The 20946-nt window shown below is 52.5% G+C and overlaps 1 protein-coding gene across 8 annotated transcripts in view; it reads left to right on the top strand.

Annotated features, from left to right (window-relative positions):
* The window catches only part of ADCYAP1R1 (ADCYAP receptor type I), a 59026-nt gene that overhangs the window by 31655 nt on the left and 6425 nt on the right, over window positions 1-20946 (top strand). For 4 of the 8 annotated variants that reach the window (XM_070511478.1, XM_070511467.1, XM_070511474.1 and 1 more), the window contains 11 exons: window positions 1071-1180; window positions 1825-1922; window positions 2399-2531; window positions 3408-3561; window positions 3980-4040; window positions 4598-4667; window positions 8490-8581; window positions 11488-11571; window positions 15448-15528; window positions 18775-18904; window positions 20302-20343. In XM_070511478.1, coding sequence (XP_070367579.1) covers window positions 1071-1180; window positions 1825-1922; window positions 2399-2531; window positions 3408-3561; window positions 3980-4040; window positions 4598-4667; window positions 8490-8581; window positions 11488-11571; window positions 15448-15528; window positions 18775-18904; window positions 20302-20343 — 1055 coding nt within the window. Of the gene's footprint in view, window positions 1-1070; window positions 1181-1824; window positions 1923-2398; window positions 2532-3407; window positions 3562-3979; window positions 4041-4597; window positions 4668-8489; window positions 8582-11487; window positions 11572-15444; window positions 15529-18774; window positions 18905-20301; window positions 20344-20946 lie in introns of all 8 variants that reach the window. The other 4 variants (XM_044765237.2, XM_044765243.2, XM_044765231.2 and 1 more) reach the window with 4 other exon arrangements.

The following is a 20946-nucleotide window of genomic DNA, read 5'->3' on the forward strand; positions in this document are numbered from 1 at the left end:
CCCATTTGTGCAGATGCCTCTTGTCCACAATTTCCTGGCCCCTGAATTCTGTGAAAGGAAGAAGCATCCCCATGTGTGCTAAGACACCAGGTAAATTCCCAGGAAGCCGGTTTTGGAGCAGAGGGCAGTCTGAGGCCACACTCAGATGCTGGCCTGGAGGTGGAGCGGGCTTCTTGCCTTCTTCCTATGCCTGGACATCCCAGTTCACCCTTACAGACAATCAGGAGAGGGGAGGATGAAACGAGCAATCTTTAAACGCTAAAGCAGCCCCAGGCGTGGTGCAGACTCCGTTCTGCAGCCAGCAAATGACTCCCACCCCCTCCAGTGCCCCACAAAATGGCCTTTAAAGTTGATCAAAAGAAAATTAAAGTACATTAGTGACAGGAAGCAGCACTTGAAACCTGGAAAGGCAAAAGTTATTTTAAAGAAACCTAAATGTATATCTTAATAAGATCTGGTGCTAGGTTCATGGAGATCTGGTCCTTGTTAGTTAAGCAAGCCATGTGTCCCCTTGGTGCCGGATATTACAGCTGCTGGGGGCCCCGGAGCTCCCAGTGAAAGCATCACGCAGAGCTGAGCTTCTCCAGGTGTGATGGGAACTCCTGCCCCACAGTCACCTGAGGTGATTCCTGGACCAGAATCCCTGAGTGGGTGGGCCGTGCTGGAATCTGCATTGTGACCCCAGGTCATCGTTCTACTCGCTGAAGTTTGACAACTGCTAACCTCGGGCCTGGGCTTGGGGCGGGGGCCTTTCTCTGGCGAGCGTTTGTCAGCTCCAGGAGGAAGGAGGCTGGATCCAGCCCGGCTCACCCCTCACCCCTTGTCAAGGGGTCAGCCTGTGCCTTGTCCCCCACCCCCACCGTGTCGTTTGTAAAGACTGAGCTGGAGGTCACCAACAGTCACTCTTTTCCCTCAGACAGTGAAGGACTTCATGAACCCTTGGTTGCCACGCTTCCCAGGTGGGCATATGGGTTTTCAGGAATTCCTACTTAGGAAGTAATTTTTGAGTACAGATTTCAGAGTCCTCTTAAATCATTTCTGTGCCTCACCGAGTTCTCCTTCTGCTGCAGACACGAGGGTCGTGAGCCGGAACTGCACGGAGGATGGGTGGTCGGAGCCCTTCCCTCATTATTTTGATGCCTGTGGGTTTGATGAATATGAATCTGAGGCTGGGGACCAGGTGAGTGTCTGCCCCCCACCTGAAGGTGGTGAGGGTGGGCCTGAGGAGGTGGGTGGAAGGGTGTTCCCATCAGGGGCCTTGACTCCTGATGGGACTACGGGACACTCAGGTCTCTAGGCAGCATTCATGAGTACCTGCTATATACCCACGCCAGATACACGGAGAGCAAGACTTTCGTTGACTCATTCTGGGCTGAGAAGCAGGGGTTTGCTTCTTGAGCTCCTCCATCCCCCACCAGTGTCCCCAACTTCCCTGGCTGCTCTTGTAGGACACCTAGCCTTCCTATGGCCTAGCACCTGAAGGGTGAATGCTGGGCTCAGCGGGGGCCTCCTGGACCCTTCTCCAGGCCAAGGCTGGTGACTGCTCTGATTGGTCAGTGCTCCTGCCTTTAATAAGCATTCACTGAGCATCTGCAGAGCGGGACACTGTGCAGAGGGGAGTACTCAGTGGGGGATGGGGAGGTTGGCGGGTCGGAGTGGTGGAGGAACTGATGGGGGAGTGGAGGAGGTGAGGTCCGTAGGAGGAGAAGAGAAGGAGGAGCTGGGTGTTGGGCCCAGAGGTGGGCAGGCCCTGGCCTGGGACGCTTTCAAGGGGGGCTGCCCCAGCCCCCATATGGAGCCCTGCATGTCTGCGCCCTGCTCTAGGATTATTACTACCTGTCGGTGAAGGCCTTGTACACAGTTGGCTACAGCACGTCCCTCGTCACCCTCACCACCGCCATGGTCATCCTGTGTCGCTTCCGGTGAGACCCCAATCAGTGTCCAAGTGAGCGCAGCCCATCCCAGCTCAGAGCCCTTGCTCCCTCCCTCCCACCCCAACGCCTTCCCCTGGGTGCCAGCCCAGGAGCTCCCTTAGAAGGCATTTCCCCCACTCGTAGGGTAACAAATGGGAAACTTGACCCCAGAGAGGGCACCTGGCTTGTCCGGGGCCATATTATAGCAAGGCAGAGACCTGTATTCCTCACTTTTATCTTCCTGGTTGAGATAGAGAGAGGTCACAGGAGGGAAAAGTCTGGCCACATGCATGGTGGGGCCAGGCAACAGGGGCCTGGAAGGGAGTGAGGATTTAGAGAGGTTGGAAGAAGGGAGTGATCTAGGTGGGGGACCTCTGTGAGACAGAGGCGTGGGGTTGGCCCCAAGCAGAGCCTGGAGTGGAGGGCTGGAGTGCCGTGGGGTTCGTGGCTTCAAGGCCTCTTCCTGCGCTGGCCCCCTGGTGTAGGAAGCTGCACTGCACCCGCAACTTCATCCACATGAACCTGTTCGTGTCGTTCATGCTGAGGGCCATCTCCGTCTTCATCAAAGACTGGATCCTCTACGCGGAGCAGGACAGCAACCACTGCTTCATCTCCACCGTGAGTGAGCCGAGCCCTGCCAGCTTTCGCGCGCCCTGCGACGCCCCGCTGTCCGCGTGTTTTCCTGCAGGTTAACGCGTTGTCCCCAGGGAACACACAAATCTAGGAGTGACCATGAGGTTGCTGGTAGCCAGTGAGACACCCCCGTCCCTTGGCCAGTGTGTGTACTTGGCAGAGCAGATGAGGAAGGTCAGGTGGCAGTGCCAAGTCCACTTAACTGCGGGGGAAACTAGGCTCAGAGAGAGGGCCTGCCTGGCCCCTCATCATTTAACTTGCCCGGGACAGAGCCGAGGGGCCGATTGGCTGGTGTTCTTTCTAGACCACCCCCCAATCCTCATACTTTTGGAGGTAAGTAGAGAAGATAGGCACTGATGGGGTAAGATGGAAAGAGCAGGCAGTCCAGAGCACGGGGCCTTGATCTGGGAGCGCACACTTAGCGGGGTCTCTATGAGATTCTGGGGGGCCACAGGTATCCTCCACCCTTGTGATGTGTAAAACCCTCATTTTACCGAGGATCCTCCAGTGGGGACTTAGCTTGCCTGTGGGGGCTGGGGAAGGGGCAGTAAAGTGGGGGAGGCTGAGCTTGGGGATGGGGGGCTCTATGCTCACACCCCCACCCTTTCCTTTTCTGACGGGTGCAGAGTTGCCTCCACCGGTGGCTTCAACTTGGAACCCTAGGATGCTGCAATTTTAAACTCTTCAAATCCACGAATGCTGAGTCTTTCAGACCCGTGGGGTGTTGGAGCCTGAGCACGCTGGAGCTCAAGGGAACCTCAGGACTCTCCCTGGTCCTGCTGGGCTGGATTTTCAGGGCTCGGCGCGGGGCCAGGGAGGGGAGGGGGGCTCACGTTCCTGCCCTCACGGCTCTCCCTGCAGGTGGAATGCAAGGCTGTCATGGTTTTCTTCCACTACTGCGTGGTGTCCAACTACTTCTGGCTGTTCATCGAGGGCCTGTACCTCTTCACCCTGCTGGTGGAGACCTTCTTCCCCGAGAGGCGATACTTCTACTGGTACACCATTATTGGCTGGGGTAGGTGACCGGCTGTGGCCAGGACAGGCTCAGGCCTCATGGCCAGGTGTGTCCTGGGTTCTGCTGTCAGGGAGTGTCAGGTGAGAGGAGGGAGGTGCTCTGCTGGCCCAGCTGGCGGCATGCTCTGTTTCTTGGACCCTTTCTTGCTCTTCCTGCTCATAGGAAGCCCACCGACTGAGACAGGACATGCTTAGGAGTCCTTCTGAGAGGAGAGATAGCCCGGGTCTGGGGGAGATGTGGACCCCCAGGAGGCCTGGATGTGAGAAGCACTTAGGGTCTGAGAGGGAGACATGCCCCGTGGCTCAGAACCCCCACATCTGAGGGTGAATGATGGCCCCTGGGAGGCCCAATTTTGAGGGGGACCCTGGGCCTGTTGGCTTTCCTGTTATCAGAGTGCTCTTTTCCTTGCTCTTCTCAGGAACCCCGACCGTGTGTGTGTCGGTGTGGGCTGTGCTCAGGCTCTACTTCGATGACACCGGGTGAGTACATGCCCGAGGGCCGGGGCCAGAGCCCCAGGTAGGTTCCCACAGATGAGTTCTCAGTGGCTGCCCTGACTTCATGTTAACTGCTCCAGACACACCATCCAACGCCGGGCCCAGCCTGCACCCCGAACCCTGGGCACCACTGCAGGTGGACCCGCATAGTCACCTCTCAGCCGGAACCCAGTGAGAGAATGTGCACGAGTTTGGAGCCCTACTCTGCTCCAGTGTCTGTTTTCCTTTTAGGGAGGGGAGGAAGAATGTTGAGGGTGAGGCGGCACCCCCAAGAGCCCTAGGTCTGAAGGGGAAATGTGGCCCTTGCCCAGGAGCCCATTGGCAACCTTTACGCTTGGGTTCCAACCCCTGCCTTGAAGGGGAGCAAGGCATTTGAAGAACCAGGCTGGGTTCAGGTCTGCAGCCTGCCCAGGAGCTCTCCTCCCAGCCAGCCCTCCTCAGGGAGCTGCAGGGGAAGAAAGCACCACCCACAGAGCCAGGGGAGTGTCCTGCAGGCATCCCCGGCCCCAGCACATAATCTGTGTTCTTTCTCTGTCTTTCAGCTGCTGGGACATGAATGACAACACAGCTCTGTGGTGGGTGATCAAAGGCCCTGTGGTTGGCTCCATAATGGTGAGTGTCCTTGGGACAAGGAGTGGGGAAGAGACAGGGGTCTGGGCAGAAAGGCATGACAGGAGGGGAGATAAAGAGGTCACCACACATGCCCAACCTCCTTCTTTTTCATGGCTGCATTATATTCTGCAACATGGATGTACACATCATTTAGCTATCTCAATATTATTGGACATTTACATTATTCCATTTTTCCTCATTACAAAAGACGCTCCTAGGAACAATTCTGTGCATAATTTTGAGGCCATGTGAATATTTCTTTAGACTAAATCCCTTAAAGTGGAATTCCTGGGCCAAAATGGGTACCCCGTATCATTGTCTGAATTTATAATATCAGTCATTTAAACTTTTGCACAGTCTTGTGGGGGATAATGGCAGCTCAGTGTCTTACTGTGCATTTCTCTGTATTGGTAGTGCTGCAGAGGATTTTTTTCCCAAATGTTTATTGACAATTTGTTTTTATTCTGGTTATTACCCATTTATTTCTTTAGCTCATTTTTCTAGCCCAGTTGTCGTCTTTCTTACTCTTTGAAAGATAGTTAACACTGTATCTGGAATACATATTGTAAGTGTTTTTCCAAGACAGTGTAACTCTTACATAGTCAAACCATTGGGCTTTCTCTTTACTAATTCAGAGCCTTGTTTTCTGTTCATAGAGGCCTTTCCCAACCTGAGATCTAAAAATATTCTTCTTACTTGTTTTATAACGTTTTTGTGGATTGGGTTATTACATGCACATCTTTAATCCAGCTGAAATTTTATTTCTTTGTCTGATATGAAATGATACTTAATTTTGTCTAATTTAATTTTTTTCAGTGGAGAGACATTCCACCCTCTGAGGGTTTTTTTATTGAATAGATCATATTTTCTCCATTATGTTGAAATGTTGTTTTATCATAAACGCTAAATGTCATCTTCTTGTGTTTGGCGCCAGACTTTCTATTTTATGTTACTAATCTATTGGCTGTTCCCATGGCGAACTCCCCATTGTGCTAGTTACTGTAACCTGGTAGCATGTTTTGATAGCTGGTATGCTAATTTCCTCTTCTTTATTCTTTTTTTTTGTCAAAATTTTCTTGCACATTTACTTTTTCAGGTGGATTTTCAAATACCCTTGTCAAGTTGCAAAAAAAGTCTGGTTGAGATTTTTATAGGAATTGCATTGGATTTATAAACTAATTTGGAAGATAATTTTCTTAAAACATTGAGTCTTCTTCTCCAAGAACATGGCATGATTCTCCATTTATTCAGTTTCTCAGTGTGTCATCTTGTGCAGTTTTTCAGTTGTCCTGTTGAATTTACCTCTGAGGTGTTTTTTGGTCTGTGCTTTTATTGTGTCTGGAATCATTCTTTCATTTATTTTCTAGTGGGTTACGACTGGTGCAGAGGGAAGCTATTAGTTTTTATTTATTTTTTCTTTTCTTGGTTACCTTTCTAAACTCTCTTATTAGTTCTCATCCCTTTTCAGTTGTTTCTTGTGGATTTTCTAGGTAGAAAATTACACAGTCTATGAATGAAAATAGTTTATACTCTTCCTTTCCGGTATTTATACCATTTATTCCTTGGTTTTGTTAGGATGATGTTTGCTATAGATTTGGGACATTCCCCTTCAGTGACTTAGGAAAGTTCCTCTTCCTGGCTTGTTTCAGTGTGTATTTTTTTAAAGTCAGGAATAGGTGTCGAATTTTGTCAAATGTGTTTTGGAGACATTTCTTGAAGCCATTGTTCCCTTAGTAATGGACGATTATAGTATTCCAGTTTTTCTTCGTTATGAACAATGCTTCAATGGATGTGTTTGTGCCTGCCTTTGAGCATGTGTGAATATGTCTTGAGAATAAATCTCTGGGAGTGGAATTTCTGGGACAAAGCATGTGTACATTTAACATTTTCATGGATATCAAATTGCCCTCCATGAGCAGCCTACAGGAGTGCTCCTATCTTGTGTCTTGGCTGATTTGTTTTTAAATTTCATCTTTGTTTTGATTACTGAACTATTCGCCCGTCTTATGCGGGATAATGGTAGCTTATTGTTTTAATCTATTAATGTAACGAGTATTAGTTGATTCTTTTTGCATTCCTGGCGTAATCTTTATGGCTATGATCTGTTCGTTTTTTTATTACACTGCTAAATTCTATTTGTTAATATTTTATTTATAATTTTTGCATTGCTCTTTGTAAGTTCTCTGGTTTTAGGTGTGTGCCTGTGTGTGTGTGTGTGTGTGTGTGTGGCTGTGTGGCTGTGTGTGCTTTCTGTCCTTATCTGGGTTTTGTAGCAGGATTTTGTTAGCCTCATAGGGAATTTGGGAGCCTTTCTTTTTATTTGCTTTTAAACAACTAAGTACAGTCATGTGCTGTATAATGACGTTTCAGTCAACGGCGGATCATGTATATGACGGTAGTCCCGTAAGATTAGTAGTGTATAGCCTAGGGGTGTAGTAGGCCATGACATCTAGGTTTGTGTGAGTGCGTTCTGTGATGTTCCCGCAGTAGTGAAATCGCCTAATGACACATTTCTCCGAACATAGCCCTGCTGTTAAGCGATGCGTGACTGCAGTAAGTAAATTACATTTCCCTTAAGGTGTTATGAAACTGGCCTATAAAATTATCTGGCCCTGGTGCCTTTTATTGCACATATCTTTGATTACTTTTTGAATTTCTTCTGGGGTCATTGCTTTACTCAGATTTTCTACATCTTTTCAGATTTGATTTTGTTAATTTATATTTTCCCATTTTGTTTGATTTTCTCCGTTGACTTAAAATATTGTATATATCTGTTGTCTTGTCCTCTGTCTCATCCCTAAATTTGCTTACTTGCATTTTCTCCTTTTGGGTGGACTAACACATGCACTTAGCACTGTTTCCTGTGCTAAGTTCCAGGTACCAGTTAGACAATGGGCAGGTAATAGAGGACACGACCACTGGGCCCCTGCCTTCGGGGGCATACTGCATCACTTTCATTGATCTGTGAAAACAAACAACTAAACGAAACCAAAATTGAAATTTATTTTTATTGATCAAGTCTACTTTTTTCCCTGTTTCTTTATAATGAATTTTTATCTTTATTAATTTCCTTCTCATATAAGTCAAGTTTGTGGTGCTCTTTCCCTGGCTTTCAATTTGAGTTCTTAGCTATTTTGTTTTCAGTATTTATTATTTTTAATAAGTTAGTGTTAGGCTCTACATTTCTTTCCCTGGGCACTGCCTCCTCTCCGTCGGGAAGATGTTCCTGTGTGGTCCTCTCGTTGTGCCTCGTTTCTGTGTATCTGCTCCCCTCCCGCCTCCTTTCTCACCATACACACAGCTTCCCACTTGGCTTAGAGAGCTTTTGTCCCTGATCTTCCTCTGAGGGTAAATGCTGCTCTTGCTGTTCCCAGCTGTCCTGTAATTAATAATGCTCATGGTTGTCCTTTCCGGTTCTCCACATTCAGTGCCTCTGAACTTGGAGTTTCTCCAGAGGACAGCTCTCACCTCTGCGGTAGCCTCTTCTCTGTTTGGCATTATAGCTTTTCCATCATCCTGATCCTGTTTGCCCTTTCTCTTCCAGAAATTACTCACTTTTCTGGCTCACTTGTAACTCTCTATCCTGTTTCTCAATACTCCTATGGAATTCTTTCTCTTCTATTTCTCTTGTCATTTCAATGATATCGTAGGAGGCTGGGAGATAACGAGTGTTCCCATGCTGCCATCTTGGATTATAAGTCTAGATGGATCTTGACTGGAGGTGGGAAGGCCCTGTTGGGGGAATAACAGCCTAGGCAGAGGCAGGGGTATGGAAAGTCTTTGCCCAGAATCGTTTCCATCCACTATTTCTTTGTTCCTCAGGTTAACTTTGTGCTCTTCATCGGCATCATCGTCATCCTTGTGCAGAAACTTCAGTCTCCAGACATGGGAGGCAATGAGTCCAGCATCTACTTGTAAGTACCACTGTGTGAATGCCACAGTCACTCCTAACAGCTATGTGGGCCCTGTACTAAGGTCACGGGCAGGAGAAGGCCTGGACTTTGCTCATAGGGTCACCTAGCGTGGGCATTTGCAAGATTTCCTTCTGATTAAAGTGCCTTTAAAATATAGTTGCCCTCCCATCCTTCAGCCAACCTAGGAGTTCCTAATTCACATGCTGATTACATCGCAGGGAAAAAGAGAGAGGAAGAGACTGGTAGATCCCTTGTCACACTAGGAAAATCAAGATGGAAAACGCCAGATCTCCTAGGGTGGTTTAGAAGTTGGATTTCCCTTGGGGATCTTAGTTCCATGGGAAGCTTGTGATCCCCACTCTCAGCCCAGCGTGTACAGTTTGCTCAGCCCCCACTAGCGAGTGAGGTGGACGTTCTTGCCAGTCTGGGTGTTGGAAGTGAGGATTCTTTTCCTTCCTCACCTCCCCTCAGGGCAGCTCTACTTCTGAATCTGGTCCTCCTTGTGCAACTCCCTCCTCCCTGAGCAGAGGACCGTCTGATATGGTTTTGGTTGATGGGTTTGTGGGCAACCTCTTACCATTGAGTGTAGGGTTTTGTCCACTTCTGTAGCCATTTGGTTTGTTTCCTATGAGAGTTTTTGCAGTCACATCCCTAACAGCTCACCCCTGCTTGCTCTGTCCCAGCCCTCTCCCAGCCCTCGATCCATTCTGAGTCAGACCAAGTAGCTTGCACTTCACCCTTCTTACCTCGTGATCAGGAGCATGACCAGCTGGATGTGTAGGATGTGGGGACACTTCTGATGCTGAGGAGGAAGGTTGGTCCCCTCTGGTTGGCTGGAGGGGTAAGATGAGCATAGAGAATCTGAGGACAGTCTCTGGGGTCCATCTGTGGGCAAGGTAGAACCCATATGTGTTGCTTCCTCAGGTTGAGAAGAGAGCAGGTTAGAAGGGAGCTGAGGTGTTCTCATGGCCTCAGTGGGTGCTTGGTCCTGCCTTCATCAGAGACCCCAGTCTGGGGCTCAGAACCTTGATTGTCTGCCCAGTGGACAAGTGGCTCAGCAGAGACCCCAGCAGAGGATTCCCTCTATCCAGCCATTCTCCTGGAGACAGGCAGAGGCAGGAACTGCTCAGAGACCAGTCCCAGATCCTTCCCTCAGGCTCCTTGGGGCTTCCCCGGGGAACAGAGCTTGCCCCTGGTCTGTCTTCCAGCCTGGGCCCCTGCCTTGTGGAACACCTTCCCCAGGGGTGGGGGGTCGGCCCAGGGCCTGGCATGGTCAGCCTTGTCTTCCCTGCATGTAGGATGATGTCATTACATTGGAAAAGACCCCCCATCCCCTCCCTTTTTCCTGTCCATTTATTGTCTTTTTTCCCCATGTTCTTGCAAGTTTTTACCAACTTCTGTTTACATGTATGTTATGTTATGTAGTCGAAAGTTGTTCATCCATGTGAGTCATAGTCTCTGAGGCCCTGCACTGGGGGGCCGGTGGGGCCCATTCTCTGCAACCAACTAACTGCCCTAGAGACATCATCCCTGCCTTCGTCTCAAGGACTCACAAAACAGGGCACTGCTGCTCCCCTCACTGTCCTGTCCAGGGTCAGGAGCTGTGTCCCTGTGTCTGGCCCCAGTTTCTTCTGCTAGGGAGTGGATTGGCTCCTCCACTCTCAGTTGCCTGGGACTTCTGAGTGGTGGGTACCTAAGTCTGCCTCGTCTCTACTTGGAGCTCTAGCAGCCTGGGTCCCGCGCCCTGCTTCCTGCTGGATCTGTTTCTTCTCCTGGCTTCTCTGGGGGTGCTCTCCTGGCTTCCCCTCACTCTGCATGTGCAGGGACGCACACAGGGGCTCAGGGCAGCCTAAATAAGGACACGCTACTAACCGCTGAACACGCTTTACCAGCCCAAACATCTTACCCCAGGCAGCAAGGACCGCCCCCCGCCCCAACCCTGGGTCTGGTGGGAGGGAAGTGTGGGGCCAGGGTTTTCAAGTTATCCCTTGAAGCCTGAGAGCTGTAGGGTCCTGTCAGGCCTTCCTCATAAATAGATAAGAACCATTTGTAATTAGTACATGGTTTATACACTTAAGTACAAACATTGAAAGAACCAGCTAGTTGGTTTGCTTTTACTGTGTAAAAAATCCCCCTGTAATATCAGCAAATCCTTTTTTGTTAGAGAAAGCTAAAGCCATGCTAGTCTCAAGCCGCAAAGATTAAAAGTTCAGATGGATGTGGTCTGCCAGCCAGGTGGGAGGGCTGACGCAGGACAAGGGATCCGCTTAATCCCATTAAATTCAGCAACGTGTTTGAGTGTTTCTGGGGTCAAGGAGAACCTGTTGGCAGACGTGAGGGATAGATAGTCCAAGTGACAATGCTGCTAAGAACTGCAGAGCATTGAGAAACATTTGCACCTCAGTCCCTGAACAGTGGATGCTCAGACACCCAGCGAATCTGTGGGATAGGTAACCGACTGTTAAATATAATCCCCATTTCACAGCTGAGGGAGCTAGTTATCAGGGAAGTGAAATGAATCCAGTAGGAGAGAGTGAAGCCGTCGCTGCAGGCAGGCAGGCCGGCCCTTGACTCCAAGCTCCACTACACCATCATTCTTGTCTGCAAGGAATTTGCAGGGAGAAGATGGTGTTAAACAAGTACATAAACAAGGCTTCCTGGAAGATGAGGCCCCAGTGGGTTCTAGCCTTGTGTAAAACGGCCCCACGGGGAGTGCTCTGAGCTGGGAGGGGTCTGCTATGGGGGAGGGGAGCCTGTGGGGGGATTGGAAAGGGCAGGGTGTGGTGGGAGAGGGGGATTCCAGAGCTGTGCCCAAGTACCCTTGGGCCACCAGAGTTATGTGTTAGGCTGAGAAGCCCCTTCAGATCTGCCCACAACAGCTTTCTGGTTTTTTCCTCTGTTTCCAGAACAAATTTAAGACTGGGAGTCCCCAAGAAAGCCCAAGAGGACCCCCTGCCTGTGCCCTCAGACCATCATTCACTCCCTTTCCTGTAGGTTGGTTCCAGCTGCTCAGATGCTAAGGGTTTGTCCTCCGTAGTCGGCGCCCCTGACCCAGCCTCAGAAAGGCCTGGTGGGGGCTGGGCCCCTGCAGGGGGCAGTGGCGCTGAGCCACCCACGCCTTCTCACCTGGTGCGTCTGGCAGAATGAGTGGCTGGGGTCTTGAGCAGTGGCCAGGCATGGAATGTGGGCCTGGGTCAGGGCTCCACGTTGCTCTGGCTCGACTTGTCTGGGCCATGGGTTAGGGCTCAGCTCGATTCTGGGGTCAGGGTTAACCTGCCTTTTCCTGGGTCCAGAGTTTTCCTCCTTGAGAAGCCAGCTGGCTCAGAAAGGGGAGGGTGAGGTTTCCGGGCTGACGCTGTGTTGGCAGCATCGCAGGCCTGGCCCTGCCGGGAGCTGGCTTTATTCCCAGTGGGCTCCTCACTGCAAGGTGGGCATCGGAAGCTGCGTTTTGGGTCTGGGGTCGGGGAGGAAAACCCAATCTTTGTCGCCCTCAGGGATGCCACAGAGCAGGTCTCCACAGCCCCTCAGGGTAAAGGAAGGAGAAGAGAACAGACACTGTGGTGCCCTAGGTACCTCAGCAGGGCTGTGACGTGCCCAGTATCAGAAGGACAACGTTCACCTCCAAAGACAGGCTCTTCCGTGGCTAGGCAGAGAAGCAGCCAGGAACCTTTCAGTCCTGGGACTCAGCCACAGCCTAAGGCTTCCAGTTCACATGGGGCTCCATCTTCCACTTCCAGAACACCTGCTTCCCTGTCTAGGAGTGCCCCATCCTCACAACTCCCGTTAGGGATGGGCAGCAGGGAATGGGTACCCTGGTTTTGCAGATGGAGAAACTGAGGCCCAGAGAAGGAAACGATGCCACCTAAGATCACCCAGCAAGTCTGTGGCTAAAAAAGCCTTGCACCCAGGTGCCCCGACCCTCCAGGCTGGGCAGGTGGCAGAGGGCTTGCTCATCCTCAGTGGCGGGAAAGGAGGGGGTGGGCAGAGAAGCTCCAAGATATGCTAAGCTGGGCTTCTGACTAGGGTACCAGTGTGGTGTGGAGCGCTTCCCTGGGGACTGGGCTAGGGTCTGGGGATGCACAGCATCTTAGCATCAGAGGGACCCTATGGAGAATGTGCAGCTCAGTCCACAACGTTCTTTGGGCCTGCTGTGTGTCCAAGGCTATGCTGCTCACTAGGGATCAGGGGGAAATAGGGCTGCTACCACAAGGGCCCCCCACAGGGGTCTGTGTCTGGCATCCTGTCAGGTGTCAAGCCTTGGCAGAACCAAGCCTGGGAGCCAGGGCTCCCTGACTTCCGGGTGCTGTCATGGGCCCTGCACCTGCTGTGGGTGTCTCCAGTCTTCTGATGCAGGCTGACACTGCTCTCCAAGCAGCCCCTACCCAACACCCTTGGCTGAATTTCTTATTATCTCTTCCTCTTGATTGAATTCCTTTTCCCCTTTTCACTAATTGTGGTGACTTTTCAGAGATGCCGACATGGCTTTCTTTCTCATGCTTGTCTCTGGCTTTTCTACCCGCCTCTTGCTGTGTTCCTTTTGCACAGAATCATTGAATGTTTGGGGGTAGGGGGGCCCTCCCAGGCACTGGGTGCCCTGTTTCTTGTCTGCCCCCACCCCGCCCCCCGCCTCATCAGAGGCACACATCTTTACCAGGAGCCTGATTTTCTAGCTAACTTGCCACTAAATGGCCTTTAACATACTTTGAAAGAAATGGGAGGAGTCTGTATTGACTGTCTCCAGGGCCCAGGACATGCAGGGACAATTTGGGAGTTCAAGGAGGAGAGGTCCCAGAGAACAGCTGAAGCTTTAGAATTTGGGATGAGGAATTAAGCCTGGCATATCCGAGGTGACATCTGATGTTCAAGCTCTTGGGCTCCTGGACCCTGATTTCTGTGGTTTAATCAAGTCAAGAATGAGGAATTAGGCCGTTGGCTGTAGGGAAAGTAGCCAGCCTTTCAATCTGGGCAAGGGAGAGAAGAAATTTGAAGACTAGAATGGCTTCCATTTCTGAATACCCAATTAAGCTCTTTTCATTACTGAGAAAAACATGCTTATATGTGTCCGTCTGTCTCTTTGTATGTACATGAGACAGACCTTTGACGTTCATTGAGGACACATGAAGAAACTTCTTAAGTACGGGACTTCCTCACAAGTGCTTCTTGAGCTTTGATTTGCATCCAGATCACTTAGGGATCTTGTTAAAATGCAGATTCTGAGCCAGCAGGTCTGGGCTGGCACCTGAGATTCTGCATTTCTAAGAAGCTCTCAGGTGGTGCTGACCCTTGCTGGTCTGGGGACCCGACTATGGGCAGCAGAGCATCATAACTTACCTCACATCCTTCATCTGTAAAGTGGGCCAGTAGCACTCGCCTCACACTGCAGTATGAATTGAAAGATGCTGTTTATTAAATGAGAACCACAAACCTGACTGAGGCACAGATGCTGGGTAGACCTTGACTGGCCCTGTCTTTGAAGTGTGTGATTAAAACGGTAGCTCAGCAAAATGACACATCACCACATGTCAAGGACCTTCAGACTTGCTCTCAAAGGGTTGGGATCACAAATAACGAATCCATGAATGCCCAAGGTCTAGTCTCTTGGTGCGTATCTGTGTATCTGTTCTCCTTTGCATCAGATCCCCCTCAGGTTGATGGGTTCGTTGGCGGGTACCAGGAGCTCAGCGCCACGCAGTGCTGAGGGGGGTTTGTGAAGTAGGCAACTCTTATACAGTCTGATGAGATGACACAGCTCTTAATCCATCTTTTCCATGTTTGTCATGGAAGGAAAAGAAGTGTACAGCTTGTGCCAACCCAAGCATAAGCAGGACCGGGAAGGGCTAGAAGAGATAGAAAGGCAGCCTGAGACCTCTCTGAGGAGATGGAAGCTCTGTGTCCCACCCAGTGGCATGGAGGGCTAGGCTGGCTCCCTGGGCCCACTGTGGATGCCTCCTTCAGATGACCTGTTTCTGCAGGCAGTGGGGCAGTGCCCCATAGGTGCCCCTCTCAGCCTTCAGCCCCTGCCCATTGAACATTCATGAAGCAGTCTAGGCCAGCGCTGTGCAATAGAACTCTCAGCAGGGATGGCAGTGTCCTAGATCTGTGCTGTTCAATATGGGAACCACTAGCTGCATGTGGCTGTTGAGCCCATGCAATGTGGCTAAGGGCAACTGAGGAAGCGGATTTTTAATTTGACTTAATTGTAATCCATATAGCTGCAGGTGGGTAGTGGCTGCCATGTTGGAAAGCACAGATCTAGACTAAGTAACAATCTGCTCCGTCCATCCTATCTCTTCTCCCCCTGTGTGTCCACACGGAGGTGCCTAGGAGACAGAGAGGAAGAAACAGACAGGAGAGTGAGAGGTGTAGACGGGGAAGATCAGTGGACTCAAGTCTGTCTTACAGCCAAACCCAGACTGGCCTGATTTCAGGCTTGGTCTGCCTGGGCTAGGCAGCTTGAGGTCCGTGGTGTGAGTTTCCAGCTGCTCATCTCACTGAGTGACCTCCCGCCAGGCCATGCTCTGAGCCTGGAGCTGATTCTGGAGACAGCTTCTGGCCTCACCTTCCGACACATGCATTTCCTCGAACCCTGCCACCTGTCAGTGGTCCCAGTGTGAGTGCTCGTGTGTGCATCTATGTCCAAGCACACACGTGCACACATGTGGGTGTGCAGTTCTATGTCCAGAGTTGACTGCGTCTTGGCCCTTGGCTTCCTCATTCTCCTCCATGTCACTGCCCACCCTGTCTCCACCCTTGGACCCTCTGCCTGCCCCCCTCCCGCGAGCCATTTTGCTCTAAGTCCCACCTCAGTTTCTTCGTTGCCCAACGCCCCCAGCTGACAGAAGTGCTGATCTTGTCACACCCAGCAGCTGCGTGCAGAAATGCTACTGCAAGCCACAGCGGGCTCAGCAGCACTCTTGCAAGATGTCAGAACTGTCCACCATTACTCTGTAAGTGTGCGTGGCGTGGCTGTGGCTGGGCGTCCTGGAGGGGAGGGGGACGCATGCCGTGGCTGCCGCCTGGAGCTTGCGTCCACCGGGCTGGAGGAGAGCGGAGAGCAGGCTGTGCCTCCAGCCCCGAGCCCTTTCCCGGCTGTTGCATGTTGAGTCCGGTGTCTTGTGAGTTCTCTGCAACCTCGTGCTCATAGGGCGGGAGGGGAGGTGGCGGGGAGGGAGCTGCGGCCTTGGTGGGAGCAGCTGAGGCTTGGCAGGTGCTGAGGAGTCAGCAGCTCTGAAGCCTGTCCCTTCCCTACATCCCCTTCTTCTCTGGGCTTCGGTCTCTGCAATTGTCAAATTATTTCTAAGAGCCTTAGAGCTTGAGTTTCTGTATGCTGTCTCCCTGCGTGGGACAGGACCCTCACCCCACTGAACCTCACTCACACTTCACGTGCCGTGTGGCTTAATCCCCACAACATCCTGGTGAGGTGGGTACTTGTATTATCCCCATTTTACAGATGAGAAAACTGAAGTACAGAGAGGTGAAGTGACTCACTCAAGGTCACACAATTAGCGGGGTGAGGATTTGAACCCAGGGAGTGCTGTCACTAGCCCCAGGGCATCTCTGACCAGGGCATCTGCCTCAATCTGGACATCCCTTTAAGTGGGGGAGCCCACTCATTGGGCAGCTCTGACTGTTGGAAGTTCTTCTTGGCATTTTTAGAGCTCTTCTGCCCATTGATACCTCCTCAGGGCAGGGTGACAGAGGCCAAGGCCCTGGGTCATTGTCTCTCTGGGTTAATCAGATCACATGGTGATTTTGTGATTGTCCTCAAAGAGGGCTCTTGAGGCTCATGCTGCATGTCCCCCTTCCAAGGCCACTGGTCAGCTCTGAAGGATAGAGGTCCCAGAACTCTGGGCCCTAGTGACCTCCTCATCTGCCCCCACTGCCCTGTCTACCAATGGGGTCACTGGGATGAGCTGGGTCCCTGGCAAAAGTCCTGACTGTTCTAGACTGTCACAGCATCTCCAGGGGGGGAAGGTGTTGCCCTGGGACTGGACTGTGGGACGCCTCCGCTGCCATTTGTCACATCCACCTGGGGCCCGGAAGGGCCTGAGCCCAAGCCTGAAAGGTTGCTGTCTCACACACACTGAACTCGTCACATCCACTGCCACCACGAAAGCTGGAGAGATTTGGCCTTTGGTCTCCAGGGCACTTTTCAAACTGCAGGGGCGAGTCCCTGGAAACGGGCCATTTGTGGGAGAGGAGGCAAGGCGGGAGGAGGGCAGGGGCCACAGGCGTGTCCCAGGGCCACCTTCCCTCCTGAGCCCCTCCAGTTAAGCTGCTCTGGCAAGGTAACTGCTTTAGGCAGGGTCACAGAGGGACCCCCCCAAGATGTCCACGTGCCTGCACTTCCAGCCTACTTCCCTCTTCTTTTTGGATTTCCATTCTTCAGCCAACACTCCCTGCTGCCCTCTGGGCCAGGCCCTGGGTGCCCGAGATGAGCAGGAACCGAGCTCCCAGGTCATGTTCCATTTTCAGACTCTGAGGCTTTCATACCAGCCCTGCTTGGCCCGTTTATTCTTTCATGGACAGGGATTTTCTGAACGTAAGCGCCGTGCCTGGCACGTGCAGGCCACGGAAGATAGCAGCTCAGTGAGGTACCACGCCTGCCTCCAGGGAGCCATGGTCTGAGAGAGGACAGGCCACTCCAGGACTGCACCTGGGCTCAGAGTGGGGACTGGCTCAGATCCTGTTGGCACCGGCTCTGGTCTAGGGATCCCAGGTTCTGCAGAACGGGCTGCCTGTGAACAGGATGGAGAAGGGGTGGGCACCCAGCAGTCGAGCGACTTCTTCATTGGTCCACCTGAGTCTTGGTCCACCTAAGGTGTCCCCAGGCTACGCCTGTACCTTCCTCTCTGTCTCCTGGTGCTCTTCTTTCTTCCCCTTCCCCTCCCTCCTTCCTTCCCTCTCAGGAGACTCTGGGAAGCCAAGGGCCTCACTCAGACTCTGGATTTGGCTTCTTCTGAAATCTGGAGCCCCCACATTCAACAGAACATTTTCTCCCAGAAAGACTGGGGTGGGGAAGAGGAGGGGGCACACAGTGTAAATGCCCCAAGTCAAATGGTGCCCCCACTCCCAGCTGTCCACCCCGTGGACCAAGCTTTGCCGGGAGAGGGTGAGGCTGACCCTTCCGCTCATGCCCCCATTCAGAGGGCCCAGGGGGCAGGCTTCACCTGCAGGGCAGGGCTGGCTGTTTGAGGAGACCCAGAAGGGACCATTGTACTGGGGTGGGCAGAGAGGGGGTCCCACTCTTGGAGACCCTCTGGGTGCACCCCTCCCAACAGAGCAGGACCCCCAAGTGCATGCACTGTGCATACTCTTAATGTCTTAGCATGGCTTCTGTGTCCCTGGCCCCTCAGAACAGAGCCCCACCCTACTGGGCCTCGGAGCCAGTTGCAGGCAGAGGAACCCCAGAAGAGCTGGCCTCAGGAGGTGCAGAGGTCCCTTTGGCCCTCTCTCCCCTGCCTGCCCCACCCCCAAGCAGATAGCCTTCTCTCCCTTTGACTCAGTTTCCTGGGTGGCAGGTTCCTCGTGCTTGGGTGGTGATCGTTTATGCCCAGAGTCAGTAAGTCCTTCCTAGGATCCCTCCCAAGTCTCTCTCTCTGTGGCCCACCCACTGTGCCCCCCACCCCGCCTCCCTGTTGTCAGCACCTCCCCACCACTCTCCGTGAGTGTCCTGGGCTAGCCCCAGACTCAGAAGAGCCGACTCTCTCTGTGCCTCTTAGGGGCTGCTCTTTTCAGGCACATGGAGCTTCCTTCCAGGGCAGGAGAATATTTACGTTGCTTGAGGACCCCTCACGTCGCTCAAGCCTTCCTAATCCCATCCCTGTGTTTTTCTCTGACTTCGTTTTCCCCAAGGGCTTTGCACCTCCCACGAGGGGTCTCTGTACGTCACATACTCACATGTTCGTGTTCAGTGGTTCTACATGATACCGACGTGGCCTAGAGGGATAGGCACCCTGCAGACTGGGGGATGTCCCCCCAGAACCTCCCAGGGAGTTCTGGAAGCCTGGGCTCTGTCGTCCACTGTCTCTCCCAGGTCCCACACCTCGGGAGAGGGTCCTGAGGGGGTCCATGAACAGGGGCCCCAGCTTAGGGGGAGAGAAAGGGGGGTGGGACTGGGGCTCTCTGCCCTCCATGGCTCTGGCATGAAGCCTGGCAGCCCCTGGAGCAGATGTCTTGCTTTCTCCTGACAGACGGCTAGCCCGGTCCACCCTGCTACTCATCCCGCTGTTTGGAATCCACTACACGGTGTTCGCCTTCTCCCCAGAGAATGTCAGCAAGAGGGAGAGACTCGTGTTTGAGCTGGGGCTGGGCTCCTTCCAGGTAGGCCTGGCACGTGCAGAGGGCAAAACTCACAGGGAGCCAGGGCCCTGGCCCCTAACCTGCTGGTGGTTCTAGAAACTTCTTTAACCCAGAGCTGGTCTCCATGATTCTGTCTCTGAAATAAGTGTACTAGAATTGTGGGGCGCTGGGAGAGCCCTTGCTGCCTTCTCCACTCTGGACCCCTGTGAGAAGACACTGATATCTTCCTTTGCTGCATCCAGTGTCCTGAGCCAGGCCTCCCTTGGGTGCAGCTCCCCATCCCTTACCATCGGCCCTGGATGAGGGCCGAGTACCCCCCAAGAGACCTCTGTGTCTACTCCCTGACTTCAGCCTGTAGACCATGTGCCCCGTGAAAGCTGGAGCTCTGTCTTACCCAAGTTGGGGTCCCAACCCAGGACCTGGCCACAGAGAGCTGAATGAGCTGAACGGCTGGATGAGCAAACGGATACATAAATAAGGGATCCAGGCAATGAGAGAGTGGGTGGATGAGTGACTCCGTGCATGAAGGAGTAAGCAGATGGGGTTGTAAACGAGTGAGTGAAGGAGCTGGTGAATTGGTACGAGGATGCATGATGAGTAAGTGAAGAGATGGGAGCACCAGTGGGTCAATGAAGGCGGGTGGCTCCCTTGAGTGTCCCCAGGATGGAGCACCTCTCCCTAACCCAACTGTTTAGATGAGTATTTGACCTTGGTGGTCAGAACGTTACTCTGTGTATCTGACTTGAGTCTCTCCTCCCCTGTGATTTAATTCAAGGCCATTTTACCTGTTCAGGTTCTTAGCCTGACGAGGCTGGGAGTTTTATAGACAAATCCCCCGCCTGGGAGTCAGAGCTCTGGATTCCTGTCTCAGCACAAGAATTCTAAATGCAAAGAATACATATGAAGAATGTGTGTAGAACAGCCACACACCTACTCTGTGCCGAGTGCTCATTCATGGGGTGTTCTGCGTGTGCTGTGTGCCAGAGTGTCTGGCCCAGGGAAGGCAGAGTGGGGAGGTGAAGGGCATAAAGACACAGATCTGTTCTGGCCTGGAGGCTGCTGCCCTCAGGGGGACTGCAGGCTGGTTGAGGAGCCCGGAGAACATTCTGGGGCGTTCAGAGAAGGCTTCTTATAGAAAGTAGGATAGAGCTGGCCCTTGGGAATGGGAAGGATTTCACCAAGGGAACATGAGATGCAAAGCCAGGGGTGTCAGTGGGAGGGGACTCTCTCACCAGCCACTTGTCTTCATGGGTGTCACCACTTGTGGCATCTTAGCCCAGTTTCTTGAGCAGGTGCCCTCCATGCAGGTCATTGCATTTTTCTGCTTCTTGGTGTCCCTCCTTGCCCCTGCCACCATCCACCCCCTGCGTGGAAGGTCCCTTGCTGGCATCCTCATATTGTTTGCTCTTTCTCCCTAGGGCTTTGTGGTGGCTGTGCTCTACTGTTTTCTGAATGGAGAGGTAAGACCCTGGCCCTCTGGTTTCTTAGTGATGGAGGTGGGGCTTGGTGGGGAGCAGACAGGGGCTCGGCCTGCTGGCCACTCAGGACTTATTCCCCAGACCGGGGCCTTGCCAGGCTCCCAGCACCTCCAGGAGGGGGATGGCAGTGGTGCCGGGGTCTCTTGACGGTCTCCACTGCCAGAATCTCTCCCACTTTGCCTGCTGTGCAGCTGAGTCTCAGCCTCTGGAGCAGAGCTCCATCCATGCAGGCATCAGCTGCTGAGCACAGACCCGCCTGGGAGGGCTCTCACTGTAGGACACACCTTAGTGAAGAAGAACAGAAAGTGAGGAAGGGCAGGGCACAGGAAGTGGAACCTGCAGATCATGAGGCTGTGATGGGCAGGTGTGCTGAGTAGGGAGCTGCCCAAGTTCAGCACTGCCCTAGCAGTCCAGCCTGTCTGCCCAAACCCATCCCCTGTAGGGTAGGGACTGTGGGGACCTGGGAGAGACCCTGGGGAGAGGCCTGGAACCTTCTAGTAATGCTCCATTTCCAGAGCCATGGTCTCGGATCCTCCTGCTCTAGCCTGTTAGGGTGATACTTTTGAGCAGAGCCCAGAACAGAGG

The sequence above is a fragment of the Equus asinus genome, chromosome 1, assembly GCF_041296235.1.
Source record: "Equus asinus isolate D_3611 breed Donkey chromosome 1, EquAss-T2T_v2, whole genome shotgun sequence".
NCBI classification, from domain to species: domain Eukaryota; kingdom Metazoa; phylum Chordata; class Mammalia; order Perissodactyla; family Equidae; genus Equus; species Equus asinus.